The 23,203-nt window shown below is 56.4% G+C and overlaps 7 protein-coding genes across 7 annotated transcripts; all 7 read right to left on the bottom strand.

Annotated features, from left to right (window-relative positions):
* Nucleotides 1-2,959: 2,959 nt before the first annotated feature.
* On the bottom strand, nt 2,960-3,865 carry LOC146542310 (uncharacterized). Its single transcript, XM_085213601.1, has one exon. It carries the CDS (start codon nt 3,863-3,865, stop codon nt 2,960-2,962), a length of 906 nt encoding a protein of 301 aa, XP_085069727.1.
* A 2,045-nt stretch (nt 3,866-5,910) lies between these two features.
* LOC146542309 (uncharacterized) lies at nt 5,911-6,816 on the bottom strand. The gene has a single exon (XM_085213600.1). The coding sequence runs from the start codon at nt 6,814-6,816 to the stop codon at nt 5,911-5,913; it is 906 nt and encodes a 301-aa protein (XP_085069726.1).
* A 2,045-nt stretch (nt 6,817-8,861) lies between these two features.
* LOC146542308 (uncharacterized) lies at nt 8,862-9,767 on the bottom strand. The gene has a single exon (XM_085213599.1). It carries the CDS (start codon nt 9,765-9,767, stop codon nt 8,862-8,864), a length of 906 nt encoding a protein of 301 aa, XP_085069725.1.
* A 2,045-nt stretch (nt 9,768-11,812) lies between these two features.
* LOC146542307 (uncharacterized) lies at nt 11,813-12,718 on the bottom strand. The gene has a single exon (XM_085213598.1). It carries the CDS (start codon nt 12,716-12,718, stop codon nt 11,813-11,815), a length of 906 nt encoding a protein of 301 aa, XP_085069724.1.
* A 2,051-nt stretch (nt 12,719-14,769) lies between these two features.
* Nucleotides 14,770-15,675, bottom strand: LOC109364034 (uncharacterized). Its single transcript, XM_019610579.2, has one exon. It carries the CDS (start codon nt 15,673-15,675, stop codon nt 14,770-14,772), a length of 906 nt encoding a protein of 301 aa, XP_019466124.1.
* Nucleotides 15,676-17,726: 2,051 nt separating this feature from the next.
* LOC146542306 (uncharacterized) lies at nt 17,727-18,632 on the bottom strand. The gene has a single exon (XM_085213597.1). It carries the CDS (start codon nt 18,630-18,632, stop codon nt 17,727-17,729), a length of 906 nt encoding a protein of 301 aa, XP_085069723.1.
* Nucleotides 18,633-20,683: 2,051 nt separating this feature from the next.
* On the bottom strand, nt 20,684-21,589 carry LOC146542305 (uncharacterized). The gene has a single exon (XM_085213596.1). The coding sequence runs from the start codon at nt 21,587-21,589 to the stop codon at nt 20,684-20,686; it is 906 nt and encodes a 301-aa protein (XP_085069722.1).
* Nucleotides 21,590-23,203: the final 1,614 nt, after the last annotated feature.

The raw sequence follows: 23,203 nt of genomic DNA, 5'->3' as shown, positions 1-23,203 counted from the left end.
ATTAGGATGAATGTGTACAAGTTTGTGGGGCCAGGCAATATTCATCCCAGGTTTCTGAAGGAACTGGCTGATGTGGTTACCAAGCTGCTCTCCATCGTATTTGAAAAATTGTGTCTGTGAGGCAAAATCCCCAGTGGCAGGAAAAAGAGAATCATCACTCTCATTTTTAAGAAAAGCAGAAAGGAAGATCTGAAGAGCTGCAGAACAGTGAGCCTCATGCCTGTACCTAGATAGACCACTGAGTGGATCTCTCTTCAAGATATGTTAGGGCACATTCAAGAAAAGAAAGTGATCTTAGGCAGCCAGCCATCTAGTAGCTTTCTGTGATGGAGTGATAGCATCAGTGGACAAAGGAAGAGCAACTGATGTTTACTTGGACTTCAGCAAGGCCTTTGACAAGATCCCATACCACATCCTTATTTCATCGAATCATAGAATCACTCAGGTTGGAAAAGATCTTAAAGATCATCAAATCTAACCGTTGACCTAACCGTACTACCCTAACTAACAACCCTTCGCTAAATCATGTCCCTGAGCACCACATCCAAGCAGCTTTTAAACACATCCAGAGATGGTGACACAACCACCTCTCTGGGGAGCCTATTCCAGTGCTTAACAACTCTTTCTGTGAAACTGTTTTTCCTAATATCCAACCCAAACTTAGTCTGGCACAACTTGAGGCCATTTCCCCTCATCCTGTCACCTGTCACCAGTGAGAAGAGACCAACCCTGCTCTTACTGTAAGCACTTTTCAGATCTTGAAAGAGAGCAATAATGTCTCCCCTCAGCCTCCTCTTCCCCAGACTAAACAGCCTCAGTTCCTTCAGTCTCTCCTTATAGGGCATATTCTCCAAGCCCTTCACAAGCCTTGTTGCCCTTCTTTGGACCTGCTCCAGTACCTCCATGTCCTTTCTGTACTGAGGTGCCCAAAACTGAACACAGTACTCAAGGTACTGTGTGAGCACTCTAAACTGGAGGGAGATGGATTTGAAAGGTAGACTATTGAGTGGATAAAAAGTTAGTTGGAAGATTGCAGCAAAAGGGTTGTGGTTTATGGCTCCATGTCTGGATGGAAGCTGGTGGTACATGGTGTCCCCGAGGATTCTGTCTTTGGACTAGTGTTCTTCCACATTTGTATCAATAACATAGATGGTGGAATAGAGTGCACCCTCAGCAAGTTTGTTGGTGACATCAAGCTGAGTGATGCATTTGACGCAACAGAAGGAAGGGACGCTATCCACAGGGACCTTGAGAAGTGGACCTGTGTGAACCCAATGAGGTTCAATAAGACCAAGTGCAAGGTGCTGCGTTTATGTTGGTACAATCCCAGGTATGTGTACAGAATGGGAGAACTCATTGAGAGCAGCCTTGTGGAGAAGGACTTGAGCGTTCTGGTGGATGAAAAGCTGGGCATGAGCCAGCTGTGGTGCTTGCAGCCCAGAAGGCCAACTATATCCTGGGCTGCATCAACAGAAGAGTCATTGTTACAGCGAGAGAGGAATTATCACCCTCCGCTCTGCCCTTGTGAGACTCCATCTGTAGTAGTACATATACATCTGGGGCCCCAAACACAGAAGAGGTGTAAAACTCCTGGAACACATACCAAGGAGGGTCACAAAGATGATCAAATGGCTGGAGCATCTCTCCTCTGAGGAACGGTTGAGGGAGTTGGACTTGCTCAGCCTGAAATCATAGAATCATAGAATTACTCAAGTTGGAAGGGACCTCAAGGATCATCAAGTCCAACTGCAGCCTAACCATAGTACCTTAACTCTAACAGCCCTCTGCTAAATCATATCTCCAAGCACCACATCCAAACGGCTCTTAAACACATCCAGGGATGGTGACTCAACCACTTCCCTGGGGAGCCTATTCCAATGTTTAACCACCCTTTCTGTAAAAAATTGTTTCCTAATGTCCAACCTAAACTCACCTTGGCGCAACTTGAGGCCATTTCCCCTCATCTTGTCACCTGTCACCAGTGAGAAGAGACCAACCCCGCTCTCACTGTAAGCACCTTTCAGGTACTGGAAGAGAGTAATAAGGTCTCCCCTTAGCCTCTTCTTCCCCAGACTAAACAGCTCCAGCTCCATCAGCCTCTCCACATAGGGCTGATTTTCCAAGCCCTTCACTAGCCTCGTTGCCCTTCTCTGGACCTGCTCCAGTACCTCCATGTCCTTTCTGTACTGAGGTGCCCAAAGCTGAACACAGTACTCAAGGTGAGGCCTCACCAATGCCAAGTACAGGGGCAGGATGACTTCCCTAGTCCTGCTCACTACACCATTCCTGATACAAGCCAGGATGCCGTTGGCCTTCTTGACCATCAGGGCACACTGCTGGCTCATGTTCAGCTGACTGTCCATCAGAACACCAAGGCCCCTTTCCATCAGGCAGCACCTCCCCAAACCTGTAAGGGTTGCCTGGGTTGTTGTGACCAAAATGTGGGACCCGACACTTGGCCCTATTGAAACTCATACAGTTTAACTTGGCCTATCGATCCAGCCTGTCCAGGTCCCTTGTAGTGCCCTTCTCCCCTCTGGCAGATCGACACTGCCTCCCAGCTTGGTATCGTCTGCAAACTTACGGAGGGTGCACTCAATCCCCTCATCAAGATCATCAATGAAGATGTTAAACAGAAGCGGACCCAGTACTGAGCCTTGGCGGACACCGCTCGTGACTGGCCGCCAACTAGATCCAACTCCATTGACCATGACTCTTTGGGCCCGGCCATCCAGCTGGTGCTTCACCCAGCGGAGCGTACACTCATTCAGACCATGGGAGGAAGAGGGAGAAAGCAGCATGGGTAGGGACAGCAACGCCAACAGCCTTGTCAATAACACGGAGACTTTTTCTTTTTTTCTGAACGTATTTTTATTTTCTCTCCAAACAGCAGGCTGGGAGGCAGGTGTTGGCCTCCCAGCCCACCAGGGGCGTGCTTTGATGGCAGTGGGATGACGGCCTAGCGCCGCCGTCGGGGCCGCCTCTTGCGGGGTGGGGACGAATCCTGGGGGCTGCTGCGGGTCTTCCTCTTCGGGGCGCGCCGGGGCCCCCCACACGAGCGGTCTCTGCTCTGGATGGAAGGGCCCGCTGCTGCTGCCTGCCCTGGCTCTTCCTGCGGCTCCTCTGCTGTGGTCGCAGAGGCGGTGCTGGGGTGCCCAGGTCCCCCAGTGGAGCTGCCGAGCAGCTCCTCGGTGCCAGAGGCAGGAAGATCCCGATGGGAGGTGCTGATGCTGGAGCTGGCTGCAGGGCCGTCCTCCCGCCCTCCTGCAGCATGGCCGTCCCGCTGGTCCAGCTGGCAGCGGATCAGGGGGCCATACAGGGCTGCGGCGATGCTGATGAGGCGCTGCACGAGGGGCACCACGTTGCCATTGGTGATCACCTCCAGCTCCTGTACCAAGGCCGCCTGGTCGAGCCCGTGCTCACAAAGGAGGTTCACAGTGGCCCACAGTCCCAATTGCACCTCCCACCAGTTGTCGCCGGACATTGCCCGGATCTCTTCCTGCAGGCAGAGGAGCAGGGGTGCGAGGTCTTCTGGATGTTGTTTGAAAAACGCAGCCCAGACCTCGGCTGGGAAGTTGTGCTCAGGTGGAACGAGCACCGGCTCTGCAGGCCCCTGCTCGTCCTGCAGGCCATCATCTGAGTGTCCCGTGGGCTGCGGGATGGAACACTCAAGATAATCGTCATCCGCCCTCATGGAGTAGCGGATGCTAAGTATTTTGTGCCCACATACGGCACAACTCGGCTGCTGCTTGGCCCACCAGATGGCACAGCCATAGCAGAGCCGGTGTTGGCAGGGGGTCACACAGGTGACATCCTCCCGACCTTGCCCGCAGACGGGGCAGGTCCAGTTGGATGGCACGTCCATGGTCCCGGGCTCTGCGGTGGGCTGGGGAGAGCTGAGGTCGGGAAGCTGCTCCCCTCACTGGTGCTGCAGCAGGCAGAAGGTATTACAAACTGCAAAAGAGAAAGAGAGGCCACAGTCGCTTGCTGCCCCAGGGGCAGGCAGCAGTGATGCCCCCCGCCCCCGGTCCCTCAGCAAGAAACCCTCCCCCTCCTCTTGTTTTGCAGAGCGGGCTCTGGGGCCTACTGCTAGTCCACCGCTGGATGCAGTGGAAACAAAACTGGTGGCAGCATGGCATGGTGTATGCCACGTTGTCCCAGTTCTCCAGGCATATGGGACAGTAGGTGCCTAAGGCTGCTTCCACTCTTCCACCAGTTGCAGTGGGAATGGAGGAGTGGGAGATGACAATTTTCTCCCCGACACTGATGCTGTGGCAGCAGGTGTCTCATTGGAAGAGGACAGGAGACCCCACGGGCATGGACCAACCTGGGGAGGGTTCCTCAAGAAGCATCCCCCCAGCTGCCAGCGTGAGGCATTGCCACGCTGCCTACCTGCACTGCTGCACGCGACTCTGCACAATGTCCCGTCTGCCTGCTCTCAGCAGGGTCAGGGTACAGCACAAGTGGCTCTGAGACGGCCGCTGAGAGCTGCGCTAGCAGCACCCAGAGCACGTTCCAGCTCCAAACTCGCCCTGTCCACACTCCAATCCTCGCACACACGCTCAGTCGGAGGCCAGGCACGAACTGATCGGCTGGGCTGCCGCACCTGCATTAAAGCAGGGTGCGCCGAGCAGTCACAATCCATCGCACACTGATGTCACAAACATCGCTTGGCCGTGTTGCCAGTCCTCAGCTTCACTCTGGGTCGTCAGCACCCGTCCCACAGTGATGCCGCCATCCATGGCTTGGTCATCACAATGAGCTGGCCTCACCTGCTGCACGTGTGCCAGCAGCACTCCAGCCCCAGCACGCGTTTCTGGGCCTTCCCCAGCACCTCTGCTTGTTCCATTCCTCCCCACATCTCATGTGCTTGGCATCAGTGTTTCACACCAATCACCAGTGCCTGGGACATGTCTTCCCATGGGCCCCATCGGGTTGCCCAGGCCACGGCACGCAGCCCCAGGCATGTACAACAAGAAGGTTTATTCAATAAAAGGTCACACTTCCCTCTGTCTCTTGGACTAGATGATTGTAGAGGTCTTTTCCAGCCTTAATGATTCTAAGAGGTTTGGCCTCTTCTCCCAGGCAACAAACAGGACCCGGGGAAATGGCCACAAGTTGTATCAGAGGAGGTTTAGGTTAGACAGGAGGAAAAACTTTTTCTCTTGGAGAGTGGTCAGGCACTGGAATGGCTGCCGTCCCTGCCGGCAGTGGTTGAGTCGCTGTCCCTGGCAGTGTTCAAGAGGCATCTGGATGAGGAGCTGCGAGATATGGGTTATTAGCTTGTGGTAGCAGTGGTAATGAGAAGACGGTTGGACCAGATGATCTTATAGGCCGTTTCCAACCTTGTGATTCTATGATTCTATGATTCTATGATTCATGCAAAATATATAAATTTCAGCTGTGGAAATTAGAGAGAGAAAAGCAGACATCCAGATGCAATCTTTATTCTGTATATATGATGCAGATGGAGCATACAGCATAGGATCGGACAAAATCCACATCATTTCAACATCTGCATTAGCTACTCTTGTATTATATCGTGCTCCTAACTGGTGTGCTAATGAAGAAATGCCAATACAAAAAAAAATAATCCTCAATGAAGCAGCAGGTTAGGGCATCTGCATTGTGCTTGCTAGAAGAAGCCCACACGTGTTTTGTTAGTGCTGTCGTGAGTGCCAATTTCTGGTGGTGGAAATAAAGTAGTGATTCTACACCCTGCCACGGGACCAGAAGAGGGAGAAAGCAGCATGGGTAGGGACAGCAACGCCAACAGCCTTGTCAATAACACGGAGACTTTTTCTTTTTTTCTGAACGTATTTTTATTTTCTCTCCAAACAGCAGGCTGGGAGGCAGGTGTTGGCCTCCCAGCCCACCAGGGGCGTGCTTTGATGGCAGTGGGATGACGGCCTAGCGCCGCCGTCGGGGCCGCCTCTTGCGGGGTGGGGACGAATCCTGGGGGCTGCTGCGGGTCTTCCTCTTCGGGGCGCGCCGGGGCCCCCCACACGAGCGGTCTCTGCTCTGGATGGAAGGGCCCGCTGCTGCTGCCTGCCCTGGCTCTTCCTGCGGCTCCTCTGCTGTGGTCGCAGAGGCGGTGCTGGGGTGCCCAGGTCCCCCAGTGGAGCTGCCGAGCAGCTCCTCGGTGCCAGAGGCAGGAAGATCCCGATGGGAGGTGCTGATGCTGGAGCTGGCTGCAGGGCCGTCCTCCCGCCCTCCTGCAGCATGGCCGTCCCGCTGGTCCAGCTGGCAGCGGATCAGGGGGCCATACAGGGCTGCGGCGATGCTGATGAGGCGCTGCACGAGGGGCACCACGTTGCCATTGGTGATCACCTCCAGCTCCTGTACCAAGGCCGCCTGGTCGAGCCCGTGCTCACAAAGGAGGTTCACAGTGGCCCACAGTCCCAATTGCACCTCCCACCAGTTGTCGCCGGACATTGCCCGGATCTCTTCCTGCAGGCAGAGGAGCAGGGGTGCGAGGTCTTCTGGATGTTGTTTGAAAAACGCAGCCCAGACCTCGGCTGGGAAGTTGTGCTCAGGTGGAACGAGCACCGGCTCTGCAGGCCCCTGCTCGTCCTGCAGGCCATCATCTGAGTGTCCCGTGGGCTGCGGGATGGAACACTCAAGATAATCGTCATCCGCCCTCATGGAGTAGCGGATGCTAAGTATTTTGTGCCCACATACGGCACAACTCGGCTGCTGCTTGGCCCACCAGATGGCACAGCCATAGCAGAGCCGGTGTTGGCAGGGGGTCACACAGGTGACATCCTCCCGACCTTGCCCGCAGACGGGGCAGGTCCAGTTGGATGGCACGTCCATGGTCCCGGGCTCTGCGGTGGGCTGGGGAGAGCTGAGGTCGGGAAGCTGCTCCCCTCACTGGTGCTGCAGCAGGCAGAAGGTATTACAAACTGCAAAAGAGAAAGAGAGGCCACAGTCGCTTGCTGCCCCAGGGGCAGGCAGCAGTGATGCCCCCCGCCCCCGGTCCCTCAGCAAGAAACCCTCCCCCTCCTCTTGTTTTGCAGAGCGGGCTCTGGGGCCTACTGCTAGTCCACCGCTGGATGCAGTGGAAACAAAACTGGTGGCAGCATGGCATGGTGTATGCCACGTTGTCCCAGTTCTCCAGGCATATGGGACAGTAGGTGCCTAAGGCTGCTTCCACTCTTCCACCAGTTGCAGTGGGAATGGAGGAGTGGGAGATGACAATTTTCTCCCCGACACTGATGCTGTGGCAGCAGGTGTCGCATTGGAATAGGACAAGAGACCCCACGGGCATGGACCAACCTGGGGAGGGTTCCTCAAGAAGCATCCCCCCAGCTGCCAGCGTGAGGCATTGCCACGCTGCCTACCTGCACTGCTGCACGCGACTCTGCACAATGTCCCGTCTGCCTGCTCCCAGCAGGGTCAGGGTACAGCACAAGTGGCTCTGAGACGGCCGCTGAGAGCTGCGCTAGCAGCACCCAGAGCACGTTCCAGCTCCAAACTCGCCCTGTCCACACTCCAATCCTCGCACACACGCTCAGTCGGAGGCCAGGCACGAACTGATCGGCTGGGCTGCCGCACCTGCATTAAAGCAGGGTGCGCCGAGCAGTCACAATCCATCGCACACTGATGTCACAAACATCGCTTGGCCGTGTTGCCAGTCCTCAGCTTCACTCTGGGTCGTCAGCACCCGTCCCACAGTGATGCCGCCATCCATGGCTTGGTCATCACAATGAGCTGGCCTCACCTGCTGCACGTGTGCCAGCAGCACTCAAGCCCCAGCACGCGTTTCTGGGCCTTCCCCAGCACCTCTGCTTGTTCCATTCCTCCCCACATCTCATGTGCTTGGCATCAGTGTTTCACACCAATCACCGGTGCCTGGGACATGTCTTCCCATGGGCCCCATCGGGTTGCCCAGGCCACGGCACGCAGCCCCAGGCATGTACAACAAGAAGGTTTATTCAATAAAAGGTCACACTTCCCTCTGTCTCTTGGACTAGATGATTGTAGAGGTCTTTTCCAGCCTTAATGATTCTAAGAGGTTTGGCCTCTTCTCCCAGGCAACAAACAGGACCCGGGGAAATGGCCACAAGTTGTATCAGAGGAGGTTTAGGTTAGACAGGAGGAAAAACTTTTTCTCTTGGAGAGTGGTCAGGCACTGGAATGGCTGCCGTCCCTGCCGGCAGTGGTTGAGTCGCTGTCCCTGGCAGTGTTCAAGAGGCATCTGGATGAGGAGCTGCGAGATATGGGTTATTAGCTTGTGGTAGCAGTGGTAATGAGAAGACGGTTGGACCAGATGATCTTATAGGCCGTTTCCAACCTTGTGATTCTATGATTCTATGATTCTATGATTCATGCAAAATATATAAATTTCAGCTGTGGAAATTAGAGAGAGAAAAGCAGACATCCAGATGCAATCTTTATTCTGTATATATGATGCAGATGGAGCATACAGCATAGGATCGGACAAAATCCACATCATTTCAACATCTGCATTAGCTACTCTTGTATTATATCGTGCTCCTAACTGGTGTGCTAATGAAGAAATGCCAATACAAAAAAAAATAATCCTCAATGAAGCAGCAGGTTAGGGCATCTGCATTGTGCTTGCTAGAAGAAGCCCACACGTGTTTTGTTAGTGCTGTCGTGAGTGCCAATTTCTGGTGGTGGAAATAAAGTAGTGATTCTACACCCTGCCACGGGACCAGAAGAGGGAGAAAGCAGCATGGGTAGGGACAGCAACGCCAACAGCCTTGTCAATAACACGGAGACTTTTTCTTTTTTTCTGAACGTATTTTTATTTTCTCTCCAAACAGCAGGCTGGGAGGCAGGTGTTGGCCTCCCAGCCCACCAGGGGCGTGCTTTGATGGCAGTGGGATGACGGCCTAGCGCCGCCGTCGGGGCCGCCTCTTGCGGGGTGGGGACGAATCCTGGGGGCTGCTGCGGGTCTTCCTCTTCGGGGCGCGCCGGGGCCCCCCACACGAGCGGTCTCTGCTCTGGATGGAAGGGCCCGCTGCTGCTGCCTGCCCTGGCTCTTCCTGCGGCTCCTCTGCTGTGGTCGCAGAGGCGGTGCTGGGGTGCCCAGGTCCCCCAGTGGAGCTGCCGAGCAGCTCCTCGGTGCCAGAGGCAGGAAGATCCCGATGGGAGGTGCTGATGCTGGAGCTGGCTGCAGGGCCGTCCTCCCGCCCTCCTGCAGCATGGCCGTCCCGCTGGTCCAGCTGGCAGCGGATCAGGGGGCCATACAGGGCTGCGGCGATGCTGATGAGGCGCTGCACGAGGGGCACCACGTTGCCATTGGTGATCACCTCCAGCTCCTGTACCAAGGCCGCCTGGTCGAGCCCGTGCTCACAAAGGAGGTTCACAGTGGCCCACAGTCCCAATTGCACCTCCCACCAGTTGTCGCCGGACATTGCCCGGATCTCTTCCTGCAGGCAGAGGAGCAGGGGTGCGAGGTCTTCTGGATGTTGTTTGAAAAACGCAGCCCAGACCTCGGCTGGGAAGTTGTGCTCAGGTGGAACGAGCACCGGCTCTGCAGGCCCCTGCTCGTCCTGCAGGCCATCATCTGAGTGTCCCGTGGGCTGCGGGATGGAACACTCAAGATAATCGTCATCCGCCCTCATGGAGTAGCGGATGCTAAGTATTTTGTGCCCACATACGGCACAACTCGGCTGCTGCTTGGCCCACCAGATGGCACAGCCATAGCAGAGCCGGTGTTGGCAGGGGGTCACACAGGTGACATCCTCCCGACCTTGCCCGCAGACGGGGCAGGTCCAGTTGGATGGCACGTCCATGGTCCCGGGCTCTGCGGTGGGCTGGGGAGAGCTGAGGTCGGGAAGCTGCTCCCCTCACTGGTGCTGCAGCAGGCAGAAGGTATTACAAACTGCAAAAGAGAAAGAGAGGCCACAGTCGCTTGCTGCCCCAGGGGCAGGCAGCAGTGATGCCCCCCGCCCCCGGTCCCTCAGCAAGAAACCCTCCCCCTCCTCTTGTTTTGCAGAGCGGGCTCTGGGGCCTACTGCTAGTCCACCGCTGGATGCAGTGGAAACAAAACTGGTGGCAGCATGGCATGGTGTATGCCACGTTGTCCCAGTTCTCCAGGCATATGGGACAGTAGGTGCCTAAGGCTGCTTCCACTCTTCCACCAGTTGCAGTGGGAATGGAGGAGTGGGAGATGACAATTTTCTCCCCGACACTGATGCTGTGGCAGCAGGTGTCGCATTGGAATAGGACAGGAGACCCCACGGGCATGGACCAACCTGGGGAGGGTTCCTCAAGAAGCATCCCCCCAGCTGCCAGCGTGAGGCATTGCCACGCTGCCTACCTGCACTGCTGCACGCGACTCTGCACAATGTCCCGTCTGCCTGCTCCCAGCAGGGTCAGGGTACAGCACAAGTGGCTCTGAGACGGCCGCTGAGAGCTGCGCTAGCAGCACCCAGAGCACGTTCCAGCTCCAAACTCGCCCTGTCCACACTCCAATCCTCGCACACACGCTCAGTCGGAGGCCAGGCACGAACTGATCGGCTGGGCTGCCGCACCTGCATTAAAGCAGGGTGCGCCGAGCAGTCACAATCCATCGCACACTGATGTCACAAACATCGCTTGGCCGTGTTGCCAGTCCTCAGCTTCACTCTGGGTCGTCAGCACCCGTCCCACAGTGATGCCGCCATCCATGGCTTGGTCATCACAATGAGCTGGCCTCACCTGCTGCACGTGTGCCAGCAGCACTCAAGCCCCAGCATGCGTTTCTGGGCCTTCCCCAGCACCTCTGCTTGTTCCATTCCTCCCCACATCTCATGTGCTTGGCATCAGTGTTTCACACCAATCACCGGTGCCTGGGACATGTCTTCCCATGGGCCCCATCGGGTTGCCCAGGCCACGGCACGCAGCCCCAGGCATGTACAACAAGAAGGTTTATTCAATAAAAGGTCACACTTCCCTCTGTCTCTTGGACTAGATGATTGTAGAGGTCTTTTCCAGCCTTAATGATTCTAAGAGGTTTGGCCTCTTCTCCCAGGCAACAAACAGGACCCGGGGAAATGGCCACAAGTTGTATCAGAGGAGGTTTAGGTTAGACAGGAGGAAAAACTTTTTCTCTTGGAGAGTGGTCAGGCACTGGAATGGCTGCCGTCCCTGCCGGCAGTGGTTGAGTCGCTGTCCCTGGCAGTGTTCAAGAGGCATCTGGATGAGGAGCTGCGAGATATGGTTTAGTAGCTTGTGGTAGCAGTGGTAATGAGAAGACGGTTGGACCAGATGATCTTATAGGTCGTTTCCAACCTTGTGATTCTATGATTCTATGATTCTATGATTCATGCAAAATATATAAATTTCAGCTGTGGAAATTAGAGAGAGAAAAGCAGACATCCAGATGCAATCTTTATTCTGTATATATGATGCAGATGGAGCATACAGCATAGGATCGGACAAAATCCACATCATTTCAACATCTGCATTAGCTACTCTTGTATTATATCGTGCTCCTAACTGGTGTGCTAATGAAGAAATGCCAATACAAAAAAAAATAATCCTCAATGAAGCAGCAGGTTAGGGCATCTGCATTGTGCTTGCTAGAAGAAGCCCACACGTGTTTTGTTAGTGCTGTCGTGAGTGCCAATTTCTGGTGGTGGAAATAAAGTAGTGATTCTACACCCTGCCACGGGACCAGAAGAGGGAGAAAGCAGCATGGGTAGGGACAGCAACGCCAACAGCCTTGTCAATAACACGGAGACTTTTTCTTTTTTTCTGAACGTATTTTTATTTTCTCTCCAAACAGCAGGCTGGGAGGCAGGTGTTGGCCTCCCAGCCCACCAGGGGCGTGCTTTGATGGCAGTGGGATGACGGCCTAGCGCCGCCGTCGGGGCCGCCTCTTGCAGGGTGGGGACGAATCCTGGGGGCTGCTGCGGGTCTTCCTCTTCGGGGCGCGCCGGGGCCCCCCACACGAGCGGTCTCTGCTCTGGATGGAAGGGCCCGCTGCTGCTGCCTGCCCTGGCTCTTCCTGCGGCTCCTCTGCTGTGGTCGCAGAGGCGGTGCTGGGGTGCCCAGGTCCCCCAGTGGAGCTGCCGAGCAGCTCCTCGGTGCCAGAGGCAGGAAGATCCCGATGGGAGGTGCTGATGCTGGAGCTGGCTGCAGGGCCGTCCTCCCGTCCTCCTGCAGCATGGCCGTCCCGCTGGTCCAGCTGGCAGCGGATCAGGGGGCCATACAGGGCTGCGGCGATGCTGATGAGGCGCTGCACGAGGGGCACCACGTTGCCATTGGTGATCACCTCCAGCTCCTGTACCAAGGCCGCCTGGTCGAGCCCGTGCTCACAAAGGAGGTTCACAGTGGCCCACAGTCCCAATTGCACCTCCCACCAGTTGTCGCCGGACATTGCCCGGATCTCTTCCTGCAGGCAGAGGAGCAGGGGTGCGAGGTCTTCTGGATGTTGTTTGAAAAACGCAGCCCAGACCTCGGCTGGGAAGTTGTGCTCAGGTGGAACGAGCACCGGCTCTGCAGGCCCCTGCTCGTCCTGCAGGCCATCATCTGAGTGTCCCGTGGGCTGCGGGATGGAACACTCAAGATAATCGTCATCCGCCCTCATGGAGTAGCGGATGCTAAGTATTTTGTGCCCACATACGGCACAACTCGGCTGCTGCTTGGCCCACCAGATGGCACAGCCATAGCAGAGCCGGTGTTGGCAGGGGGTCACACAGGTGACATCCTCCCGACCTTGCCCGCAGACGGGGCAGGTCCAGTTGGATGGCACGTCCATGGTCCCGGGCTCTGCGGTGGGCTGGGGAGAGCTGAGGTCGGGAAGCTGCTCCCCTCACTGGTGCTGCAGCAGGCAGAAGGTATTACAAACTGCAAAAGAGAAAGAGAGGCCACAGTCGCTTGCTGCCCCAGGGGCAGGCAGCAGTGATGCCCCCCGCCCCCGGTCCCTCAGCAAGAAACCCTCCCCCTCCTCTTGTTTTGCAGAGCGGGCTCTGGGGCCTACTGCTAGTCCACCGCTGGATGCAGTGGAAACAAAACTGGTGGCAGCATGGCATGGTGTATGCCACGTTGTCCCAGTTCTCCAGGCATATGGGACAGTAGGTGCCTAAGGCTGCTTCCACTCTTCCACCAGTTGCAGTGGGAATGGAGGAGTGGGAGATGACAATTTTCTCCCCGACACTGATGCTGTGGCAGCAGGTGTCTCATTGGAATAGGACAGGAGACCCCACGGGCATGGACCAACCTGGGGAGGGTTCCTCAAGAAGCTGGGGGGATGCCCCAGCTGCCAGCGTGAGGCATTGCCACGCTGCCTACCTGCACTGCTGCACGCGACTCTGCACAATGTCCCGTCTGCCTGCTCCCAGCAGGGTCAGGGTACAGCACAAGTGGCTCTGAGACGGCCACTGAGAGCTGCGCTAGCAGCACCCAGAGCACGTTCCAGCTCCAAACTCGCCCTGTCCACACTCCAATCCTCGCACACACGCTCGGTCGGAGGCCAGGCACGAACTGATCGGCTGGGCTGCCGCACCTGCATTAAAGCAGGGTGCGCCGAGCAGTCACAATCCATCGCACACTGATGTCACAAACATCGCTTGGCCGTGTTGCCAGTCCTCAGCTTCACTCTGGGTCGTCAGCACCCGTCCCACAGTGATGCCGCCATCCATGGCTTGGTCATCACAATGAGCTGGCCTCACCTGCTGCACGTGTGCCAGCAGCACTCCAGCCCCAGCACGCGTTTCTGGGCCTTCCCCAGCACCTCTGCTTGTTCCATTCCTCCCCACATCTCATGTGCTTGGCATCAGTGTTTCACACCAATCACCGGTGCCTGGGACATGTCTTCCCATGGGCCCCATCGGGTTGCCCAGGCCACGGCACGCAGCCCCAGGCATGTACAACAAGAAGGTTTATTCAATAAAAGGTCACACTTCCCTCTGTCTCTTGGACTAGATGATTGTAGAGGTCTTTTCCAGCCTTAATGATTCTAAGAGGTTTGGCCTCTTCTCCCAGGCAACAAACAGGACCCGGGGAAATGGCCACAAGTTGTATCAGAGGAGGTTTAGGTTAGACAGGAGGAAAAACTTTTTCTCTTGGAGAGTGGTCAGGCACTGGAATGGCTGCCGTCCCTGCCGGCAGTGGTTGAGTCGCTGTCCCTGGCAGTGTTCAAGAGGCATCTGGATGAGGAGCTGCGAGATATGGGTTATTAGCTTGTGGTAGCAGTGGTAATGAGAAGACGGTTGGACCAGATGATCTTATAGGCCGTTTCCAACCTTGTGATTCTATGATTCTATGATTCTATGATTCATGCAAAATATATAAATTTCAGCTGTGGAAATTAGAGAGAGAAAAGCAGACATCCAGATGCAATCTTTATTCTGTATATATGATGCAGATGGAGCATACAGCATAGGATCGGACAAAATCCACATCATTTCAACATCTGCATTAGCTACTCTTGTATTATATCGTGCTCCTAACTGGTGTGCTAATGAAGAAATGCCAATACAAAAAAAAATAATCCTCAATGAAGCAGCAGGTTAGGGCATCTGCATTGTGCTTGCTAGAAGAAGCCCACACGTGTTTTGTTAGTGCTGTCGTGAGTGCCAATTTCTGGTGGTGGAAATAAAGTAGTGATTCTACACCCTGCCACGGGACCAGAAGAGGGAGAAAGCAGCATGGGTAGGGACAGCAACGCCAACAGCCTTGTCAATAACACGGAGACTTTTTCTTTTTTTCTGAACGTATTTTTATTTTCTCTCCAAACAGCAGGCTGGGAGGCAGGTGTTGGCCTCCCAGCCCACCAGGGGCGTGCTTTGATGGCAGTGGGATGACGGCCTAGCGCCGCCGTCGGGGCCGCCTCTTGCGGGGTGGGGACGAATCCTGGGGGCTGCTGCGGGTCTTCCTCTTCGGGGCGCGCCGGGGCCCCCCACACGAGCGGTCTCTGCTCTGGATGGAAGGGCCCGCTGCTGCTGCCTGCCCTGGCTCTTCCTGCGGCTCCTCTGCTGTGGTCGCAGAGGCGGTGCTGGGGTGCCCAGGTCCCCCAGTGGAGCTGCCGAGCAGCTCCTCGGTGCCAGAGGCAGGAAGATCCCGATGGGAGGTGCTGATGCTGGAGCTGGCTGCAGGGCCGTCCTCCCGTCCTCCTGCAGCATGGCCGTCCCGCTGGTCCAGCTGGCAGCGGATCAGGGGGCCATACAGGGCTGCGGCGATGCTGATGAGGCGCTGCACGAGGGGCACCACGTTGCCATTGGTGATCACCTCCAGCTCCTGTACCAAGGCCGCCTGGTCGAGCCCGTGCTCACAAAGGAGGTTCACAGTGGCCCACAGTCCCAATTGCACCTCCCACCAGTTGTCGCCGGACATTGCCCGGATCTCTTCCTGCAGGCAGAGGAGCAGGGGTGCGAGGTCTTCTGGATGTTGTTTGAAAAACGCAGCCCAGACCTCGGCTGGGAAGTTGTGCTCAGGTGGAACGAGCACCGGCTCTGCAGGCCCCTGCTCGTCCTGCAGGCCATCATCTGAGTGTCCCGTGGGCTGCGGGATGGAACACTCAAGATAATCGTCATCCGCCCTCATGGAGTAGCGGATGCTAAGTATTTTGTGCCCACATACGGCACAACTCGGCTGCTGCTTGGCCCACCAGATGGCACAGCCATAGCAGAGCCGGTGTTGGCAGGGGGTCACACAGGTGACATCCTCCCGACCTTGCCCGCAGACGGGGCAGGTCCAGTTGGATGGCACGTCCATGGTCCCGGGCTCTGCGGTGGGCTGGGGAGAGCTGAGGTCGGGAAGCTGCTCCCCTCACTGGTGCTGCAGCAGGCAGAAGGTATTACAAACTGCAAAAGAGAAAGAGAGGCCACAGTCGCTTGCTGCCCCAGGGGCAGGCAGCAGTGATGCCCCCCGCCCCCGGTCCCTCAGCAAGAAACCCTCCCCCTCCTCTTGTTTTGCAGAGCGGGCTCTGGGGCCTACTGCTAGTCCACCGCTGGATGCAGTGGAAACAAAACTGGTGGCAGCATGGCATGGTGTATGCCACGTTGTCCCAGTTCTCCAGGCATATGGGACAGTAGGTGCCTAAGGCTGCTTCCACTCTTCCACCAGTTGCAGTGGGAATGGAGGAGTGGGAGATGACAATTTTCTCCCCGACACTGATGCTGTGGCAGCAGGTGTCTCATTGGAATAGGACAGGAGACCCCACGGGCATGGACCAACCTGGGGAGGGTTCCTCAAGAAGCTGGGGGGATGCCCCAGCTGCCAGCGTGAGGCATTGCCACGCTGCCTACCTGCACTGCTGCACGCGACTCTGCACAATGTCCCGTCTGCCTGCTCCCAGCAGGGTCAGGGTACAGCACAAGTGGCTCTGAGACGGCCACTGAGAGCTGCGCTAGCAGCACCCAGAGCACGTTCCAGCTCCAAACTCGCCCTGTCCACACTCCAATCCTCGCACACACGCTCGGTCGGAGGCCAGGCACGAACTGATCGGCTGGGCTGCCGCACCTGCATTAAAGCAGGGTGCGCCGAGCAGTCACAATCCATCGCACACTGATGTCACAAACATCGCTTGGCCGTGTTGCCAGTCCTCAGCTTCACTCTGGGTCGTCAGCACCCGTCCCACAGTGATGCCGCCATCCATGGCTTGGTCATCACAATGAGCTGGCCTCACCTGCTGCACGTGTGCCAGCAGCACTCCAGCCCCAGCACGCGTTTCTGGGCCTTCCCCAGCACCTCTGCTTGTTCCATTCCTCCCCACATCTCATGTGCTTGGCATCAGTGTTTCACACCAATCACCGGTGCCTGGGACATGTCTTCCCATGGGCCCCATCGGGTTGCCCAGGCCACGGCACGCAGCCCCAGGCATGTACAACAAGAAGGTTTATTCAATAAAAGGTCACACTTCCCTCTGTCTCTTGGACTAGATGATTGTAGAGGTCTTTTCCAGCCTTAATGATTCTAAGAGGTTTGGCCTCTTCTCCCAGGCAACAAACAGGACCCGGGGAAATGGCCACAAGTTGTATCAGAGGAGGTTTAGGTTAGACAGGAGGAAAAACTTTTTCTCTTGGAGAGTGGTCAGGCACTGGAATGGCTGCCGTCCCTGCCGGCAGTGGTTGAGTCGCTGTCCCTGGCAGTGTTCAAGAGGCATCTGGATGAGGAGCTGCGAGATATGGGTTATTAGCTTGTGGTAGCAGTGGTAATGAGAAGACGGTTGGACCAGATGATCTTATAGGCCGTTTCCAACCTTGTGATTCTATGATTCTATGATTCTATGATTCATGCAAAATATATAAATTTCAGCTGTGGAAATTAGAGAGAGAAAAGCAGACATCCAGATGCAATCTTTATTCTGTATATATGATGCAGATGGAGCATACAGCATAGGATCGGACAAAATCCACATCATTTCAACATCTGCATTAGCTACTCTTGTATTATATCGTGCTCCTAACTGGTGTGCTAATGAAGAAATGCCAATACAAAAAAAAATAATCCTCAATGAAGCAGCAGGTTAGGGCATCTGCATTGTGCTTGCTAGAAGAAGCCCACACGTGTTTTGTTAGTGCTGTCGTGAGTGCCAATTTCTGGTGGTGGAAATAAAGTAGTGATTCTACACCCTGCCACGGGACCAGAAGAGGGAGAAAGCAGCATGGGTAGGGACAGCAACGCCAACAGCCTTGTCAATAACACGGAGACTTTTTCTTTTTTTCTGAACGTATTTTTATTTTCTCTCCAAACAGCAGGCTGGGAGGCAGGTGTTGGCCTCCCAGCCCACCAGGGGCGTGCTTTGATGGCAGTGGGATGACGGCCTAGCGCCGCCGTCGGGGCCGCCTCTTGCGGGGTGGGGACGAATCCTGGGGGCTGCTGCGGGTCTTCCTCTTCGGGGCGCGCCGGGGCCCCCCACACGAGCGGTCTCTGCTCTGGATGGAAGGGCCCGCTGCTGCTGCCTGCCCTGGCTCTTCCTGCGGCTCCTCTGCTGTGGTCGCAGAGGCGGTGCTGGGGTGCCCAGGTCCCCCAGTGGAGCTGCCGAGCAGCTCCTCGGTGCCAGAGGCAGGAAGATCCCGATGGGAGGTGCTGATGCTGGAGCTGGCTGCAGGGCCGTCCTCCCGTCCTCCTGCAGCATGGCCGTCCCGCTGGTCCAGCTGGCAGCGGATCAGGGGGCCATACAGGGCTGCGGCGATGCTGATGAGGCGCTGCACGAGGGGCACCACGTTGCCATTGGTGATCACCTCCAGCTCCTGTACCAAGGCCGCCTGGTCGAGCCCGTGCTCACAAAGGAGGTTCACAGTGGCCCACAGTCCCAATTGCACCTCCCACCAGTTGTCGCCGGACATTGCCCGGATCTCTTCCTGCAGGCAGAGGAGCAGGGGTGCGAGGTCTTCTGGATGTTGTTTGAAAAACGCAGCCCAGACCTCGGCTGGGAAGTTGTGCTCAGGTGGAACGAGCACCGGCTCTGCAGGCCCCTGCTCGTCCTGCAGGCCATCATCTGAGTGTCCCGTGGGCTGCGGGATGGAACACTCAAGATAATCGTCATCCGCCCTCATGGAGTAGCGGATGCTAAGTATTTTGTGCCCACATACGGCACAACTCGGCTGCTGCTTGGCCCACCAGATGGCACAGCCATAGCAGAGCCGGTGTTGGCAGGGGGTCACACAGGTGACATCCTCCCGACCTTGCCCGCAGACGGGGCAGGTCCAGTTGGATGGCACGTCCATGGTCCCGGGCTCTGCGGTGGGCTGGGGAGAGCTGAGGTCGGGAAGCTGCTCCCCTCACTGGTGCTGCAGCAGGCAGAAGGTATTACAAACTGCAAAAGAGAAAGAGAGGCCACAGTCGCTTGCTGCCCCAGGGGCAGGCAGCAGTGATGCCCCCCGCCCCCGGTCCCTCAGCAAGAAACCCTCCCCCTCCTCTTGTTTTGCAGAGCGGGCTCTGGGGCCTACTGCTAGTCCACCGCTGGATGCAGTGGAAACAAAACTGGTGGCAGCATGGCATGGTGTATGCCACGTTGTCCCAGTTCTCCAGGCATATGGGACAGTAGGTGCCTAAGGCTGCTTCCACTCTTCCACCAGTTGCAGTGGGAATGGAGGAGTGGGAGATGACAATTTTCTCCCCGACACTGATGCTGTGGCAGCAGGTGTCTCATTGGAATAGGACAGGAGACCCCACGGGCATGGACCAACCTGGGGAGGGTTCCTCAAGAAGCTGGGGGGATGCCCCAGCTGCCAGCGTGAGGCATTGCCACGCTGCCTACCTGCACTGCTGCACGCGACTCTGCACAATGTCCCGTCTGCCTGCTCCCAGCAGGGTCAGGGTACAGCACAAGTGGCTCTGAGACGGCCGCTGAGAGCTGCGCTAGCAGCACCCAGAGCACGTTCCAGCTCCAAACTCGCCCTGTCCACACTCCAATCCTCGCACACACGCTCGGTCGGAGGCCAGGCACGAACTGATCGGCTGGGCTGCCGCACCTGCATTAAAGCAGGGTGCGCCGAGCAGTCACAATCCATCGCACACTGATGTCACAAACATCGCTTGGCCGTGTTGCCAGTCCTCAGCTTCACTCTGGGTCGTCAGCACCCGTCCCACAGTGATGCCGCCATCCATGGCTTGGTCATCACAATGAGCTGGCCTCACCTGCTGCACGTGTGCCAGCAGCACTCCAGCCCCAGCACGCGTTTCTGGGCCTTCCCCAGCACCTCTGCTTGTTCCATTCCTCCCCACATCTCATGTGCTTGGCATCAGTGTTTCACACCAATCACCGGTGCCTGGGACATGTCTTCCCATGGGCCCCATCGGGTTGCCCAGGCCACGGCACGCAGCCCCAGGCATGTACAACAAGAAGGTTTATTCAATAAAAGGTCACACTTCCCTCTGTCTCTTGGACTAGATGATTGTAGAGGTCTTTTCCAGCCTTAATGATTCTAAGAGGTTTGGCCTCTTCTCCCAGGCAACAAACAGGACCCGGGGAAATGGCCACAAGTTGTATCAGAGGAGGTTTAGGTTAGACAGGAGGAAAAACTTTTTCTCTTGGAGAGTGGTCAGGCACTGGAATGGCTGCCGTCCCTGCCGGCAGTGGTTGAGTCGCTGTCCCTGGCAGTGTTCAAGAGGCATCTGGATGAGGAGCTGCGAGATATGGGTTATTAGCTTGTGGTAGCAGTGGTAATGAGAAGACGGTTGGACCAGATGATCTTATAGGCCGTTTCCAACCTTGTGATTCTATGATTCTATGATTCTATGATTCATGCAAAATATATAAATTTCAGCTGTGGAAATTAGAGAGAGAAAAGCAGACATCCAGATGCAATCTTTATTCTGTATATATGATGCAGATGGAGCATACAGCATAGGATCGGACAAAATCCACATCATTTCAACATCTGCATTAGCTACTCTTGTATTATATCGTGCTCCTAACTGGTGTGCTAATGAAGAAATGCCAATACAAAAAAAAATAATCCTCAATGAAGCAGCAGGTTAGGGCATCTGCATTGTGCTTGCTAGAAGAAGCCCACACGTGTTTTGTTAGTGCTGTCGTGAGTGCCAATTTCTGGTGGTGGAAATAAAGTAGTGATTCTACACCCTGCCACGGGACCAGAAGAGGGAGAAAGCAGCATGGGTAGGGACAGCAACGCCAACAGCCTTGTCAATAACACGGAGACTTTTTCTTTTTTTCTGAACGTATTTTTATTTTCTCTCCAAACAGCAGGCTGGGAGGCAGGTGTTGGCCTCCCAGCCCACCAGGGGCGTGCTTTGATGGCAGTGGGATGACGGCCTAGCGCCGCCGTCGGGGCCGCCTCTTGCGGGGTGGGGACGAATCCTGGGGGCTGCTGCGGGTCTTCCTCTTCGGGGCGCGCCGGGGCCCCCCACACGAGCGGTCTCTGCTCTGGATGGAAGGGCCCGCTGCTGCTGCCTGCCCTGGCTCTTCCTGCGGCTCCTCTGCTGTGGTCGCAGAGGCGGTGCTGGGGTGCCCAGGTCCCCCAGTGGAGCTGCCGAGCAGCTCCTCGGTGCCAGAGGCAGGAAGATCCCGATGGGAGGTGCTGATGCTGGAGCTGGCTGCAGGGCCGTCCTCCCGTCCTCCTGCAGCATGGCCGTCCCGCTGGTCCAGCTGGCAGCGGATCAGGGGGCCATACAGGGCTGCGGCGATGCTGATGAGGCGCTGCACGAGGGGCACCACGTTGCCATTGGTGATCACCTCCAGCTCCTGTACCAAGGCCGCCTGGTCGAGCCCGTGCTCACAAAGGAGGTTCACAGTGGCCCACAGTCCCAATTGCACCTCCCACCAGTTGTCGCCGGACATTGCCCGGATCTCTTCCTGCAGGCAGAGGAGCAGGGGTGCGAGGTCTTCTGGATGTTGTTTGAAAAACGCAGCCCAGACCTCGGCTGGGAAGTTGTGCTCAGGTGGAACGAGCACCGGCTCTGCAGGCCCCTGCTCGTCCTGCAGGCCATCATCTGAGTGTCCCGTGGGCTGCGGGATGGAACACTCAAGATAATCGTCATCCGCCCTCATGGAGTAGCGGATGCTAAGTATTTTGTGCCCACATACGGCACAACTCGGCTGCTGCTTGGCCCACCAGATGGCACAGCCATAGCAGAGCCGGTGTTGGCAGGGGGTCACACAGGTGACATCCTCCCGACCTTGCCCGCAGACGGGGCAGGTCCAGTTGGATGGCACGTCCATGGTCCCGGGCTCTGCGGTGGGCTGGGGAGAGCTGAGGTCGGGAAGCTGCTCCCCTCACTGGTGCTGCAGCAGGCAGAAGGTATTACAAACTGCAAAAGAGAAAGAGAGGCCACAGTCGCTTGCTGCCCCAGGGGCAGGCAGCAGTGATGCCCCCGCCCCCGGTCCCTCAGCAAGAAACCCTCCCCCTCCTCTTGTTTTGCAGAGCGGGCTCTGGGGCCTACTGCTAGTCCACCGCTGGATGCAGTGGAAACAAAACTGGTGGCAGCATGGCATGGTGTATGCCACGTTGTCCCAGTTCTCCAGGCATATGGGACAGTAGGTGCCTAAGGCTGCTTCCACTCTTCCACCAGTTGCAGTGGGAATGGAGGAGTGGGAGATGACAATTTTCTCCCCGACACTGATGCTGTGGCAGCAGGTGTCTCATTGGAATAGGACAGGAGACCCCACGGGCATGGACCAACCTGGGGAGGGTTCCTCAAGAAGCTGGGGGGATGCCCCAGCTGCCAGCGTGAGGCATTGCCACGCTGCCTACCTGCACTGCTGCACGCGACTCTGCACAATGTCCCGTCTGCCTGCTCCCAGCAGGGTCAGGGTACAGCACAAGTGGCTCTGAGACGGCCGCTGAGAGCTGCGCTAGCAGCACCCAGAGCACGTTCCAGCTCCAAACTCGCCCTGTCCACACTCCAATCCTCGCACACACGCTCGGTCGGAGGCCAGGCACGAACTGATCGGCTGGGCTGCCGCACCTGCATTAAAGCAGGGTGCGCCGAGCAGTCACAATCCATCGCACACTGATGTCACAAACATCGCTTGGCCGTGTTGCCAGTCCTCAGCTTCACTCTGGGTCGTCAGCACCCGTCCCACAGTGATGCCGCCATCCATGGCTTGGTCATCACAATGAGCTGGCCTCACCTGCTGCACGTGTGCCAGCAGCACTCCAGCCCCAGCACGCGTTTCTGGGCCTTCCCCAGCACCTCTGCTTGTTCCATTCCTCCCCACATCTCATGTGCTTGGCATCAGTGTTTCACACCAATCACCGGTGCCTGGGACATGTCTTCCCATGGGCCCCATCGGGTTGCCCAGGCCACGGCACGCAGCCCCAGGCATGTACAACAAGAAGGTTTATTCAATAAAAGGTCACACTTCCCTCTGTCTCTTGGACTAGATGATTGTAGAGGTCTTTTCCAGCCTTAATGATTCTAAGAGGTTTGGCCTCTTCTCCCAGGCAACGAACAGGACCCGGGGAAATGGCCACAAGTTGTATCAGAGGAGGTTTAGGTTAGACAGGAGGAAAAACTTTTTCTCTTGGAGAGTGGTCAGGCACTGGAATGGCTGCCGTCCCTGCCGGCAGTGGTTGAGTCGCTGTCCCTGGCAGTGTTCAAGAGGCATCTGGATGAGGAGCCCATGGAGTGGAGTTGGAGCTAGGTAGTCTTCAATATTCCTTCCAGTCTAAGCCATTCTATGACTCTATGACTCTACAATTCTGTGATATCCACAAAATTTTAATTAGCCTACCCCAGCCCTAAGAGAAGTGTTACCTGTGCTTGAAAGCTAAAGATCCTCACAAACGACTTGTGAATCATATTACTTCTCTCCTTTGCAGTCCTGCTTACC

This window comes from Meleagris gallopavo, chromosome Z (assembly GCF_905368555.1).
Source record: "Meleagris gallopavo chromosome Z, MGAL_WU_HG_1.1, whole genome shotgun sequence".
Taxonomy (NCBI): domain Eukaryota; kingdom Metazoa; phylum Chordata; class Aves; order Galliformes; family Phasianidae; genus Meleagris; species Meleagris gallopavo.
This window is presented reverse-complemented; position numbering and strand designations above follow the sequence as displayed.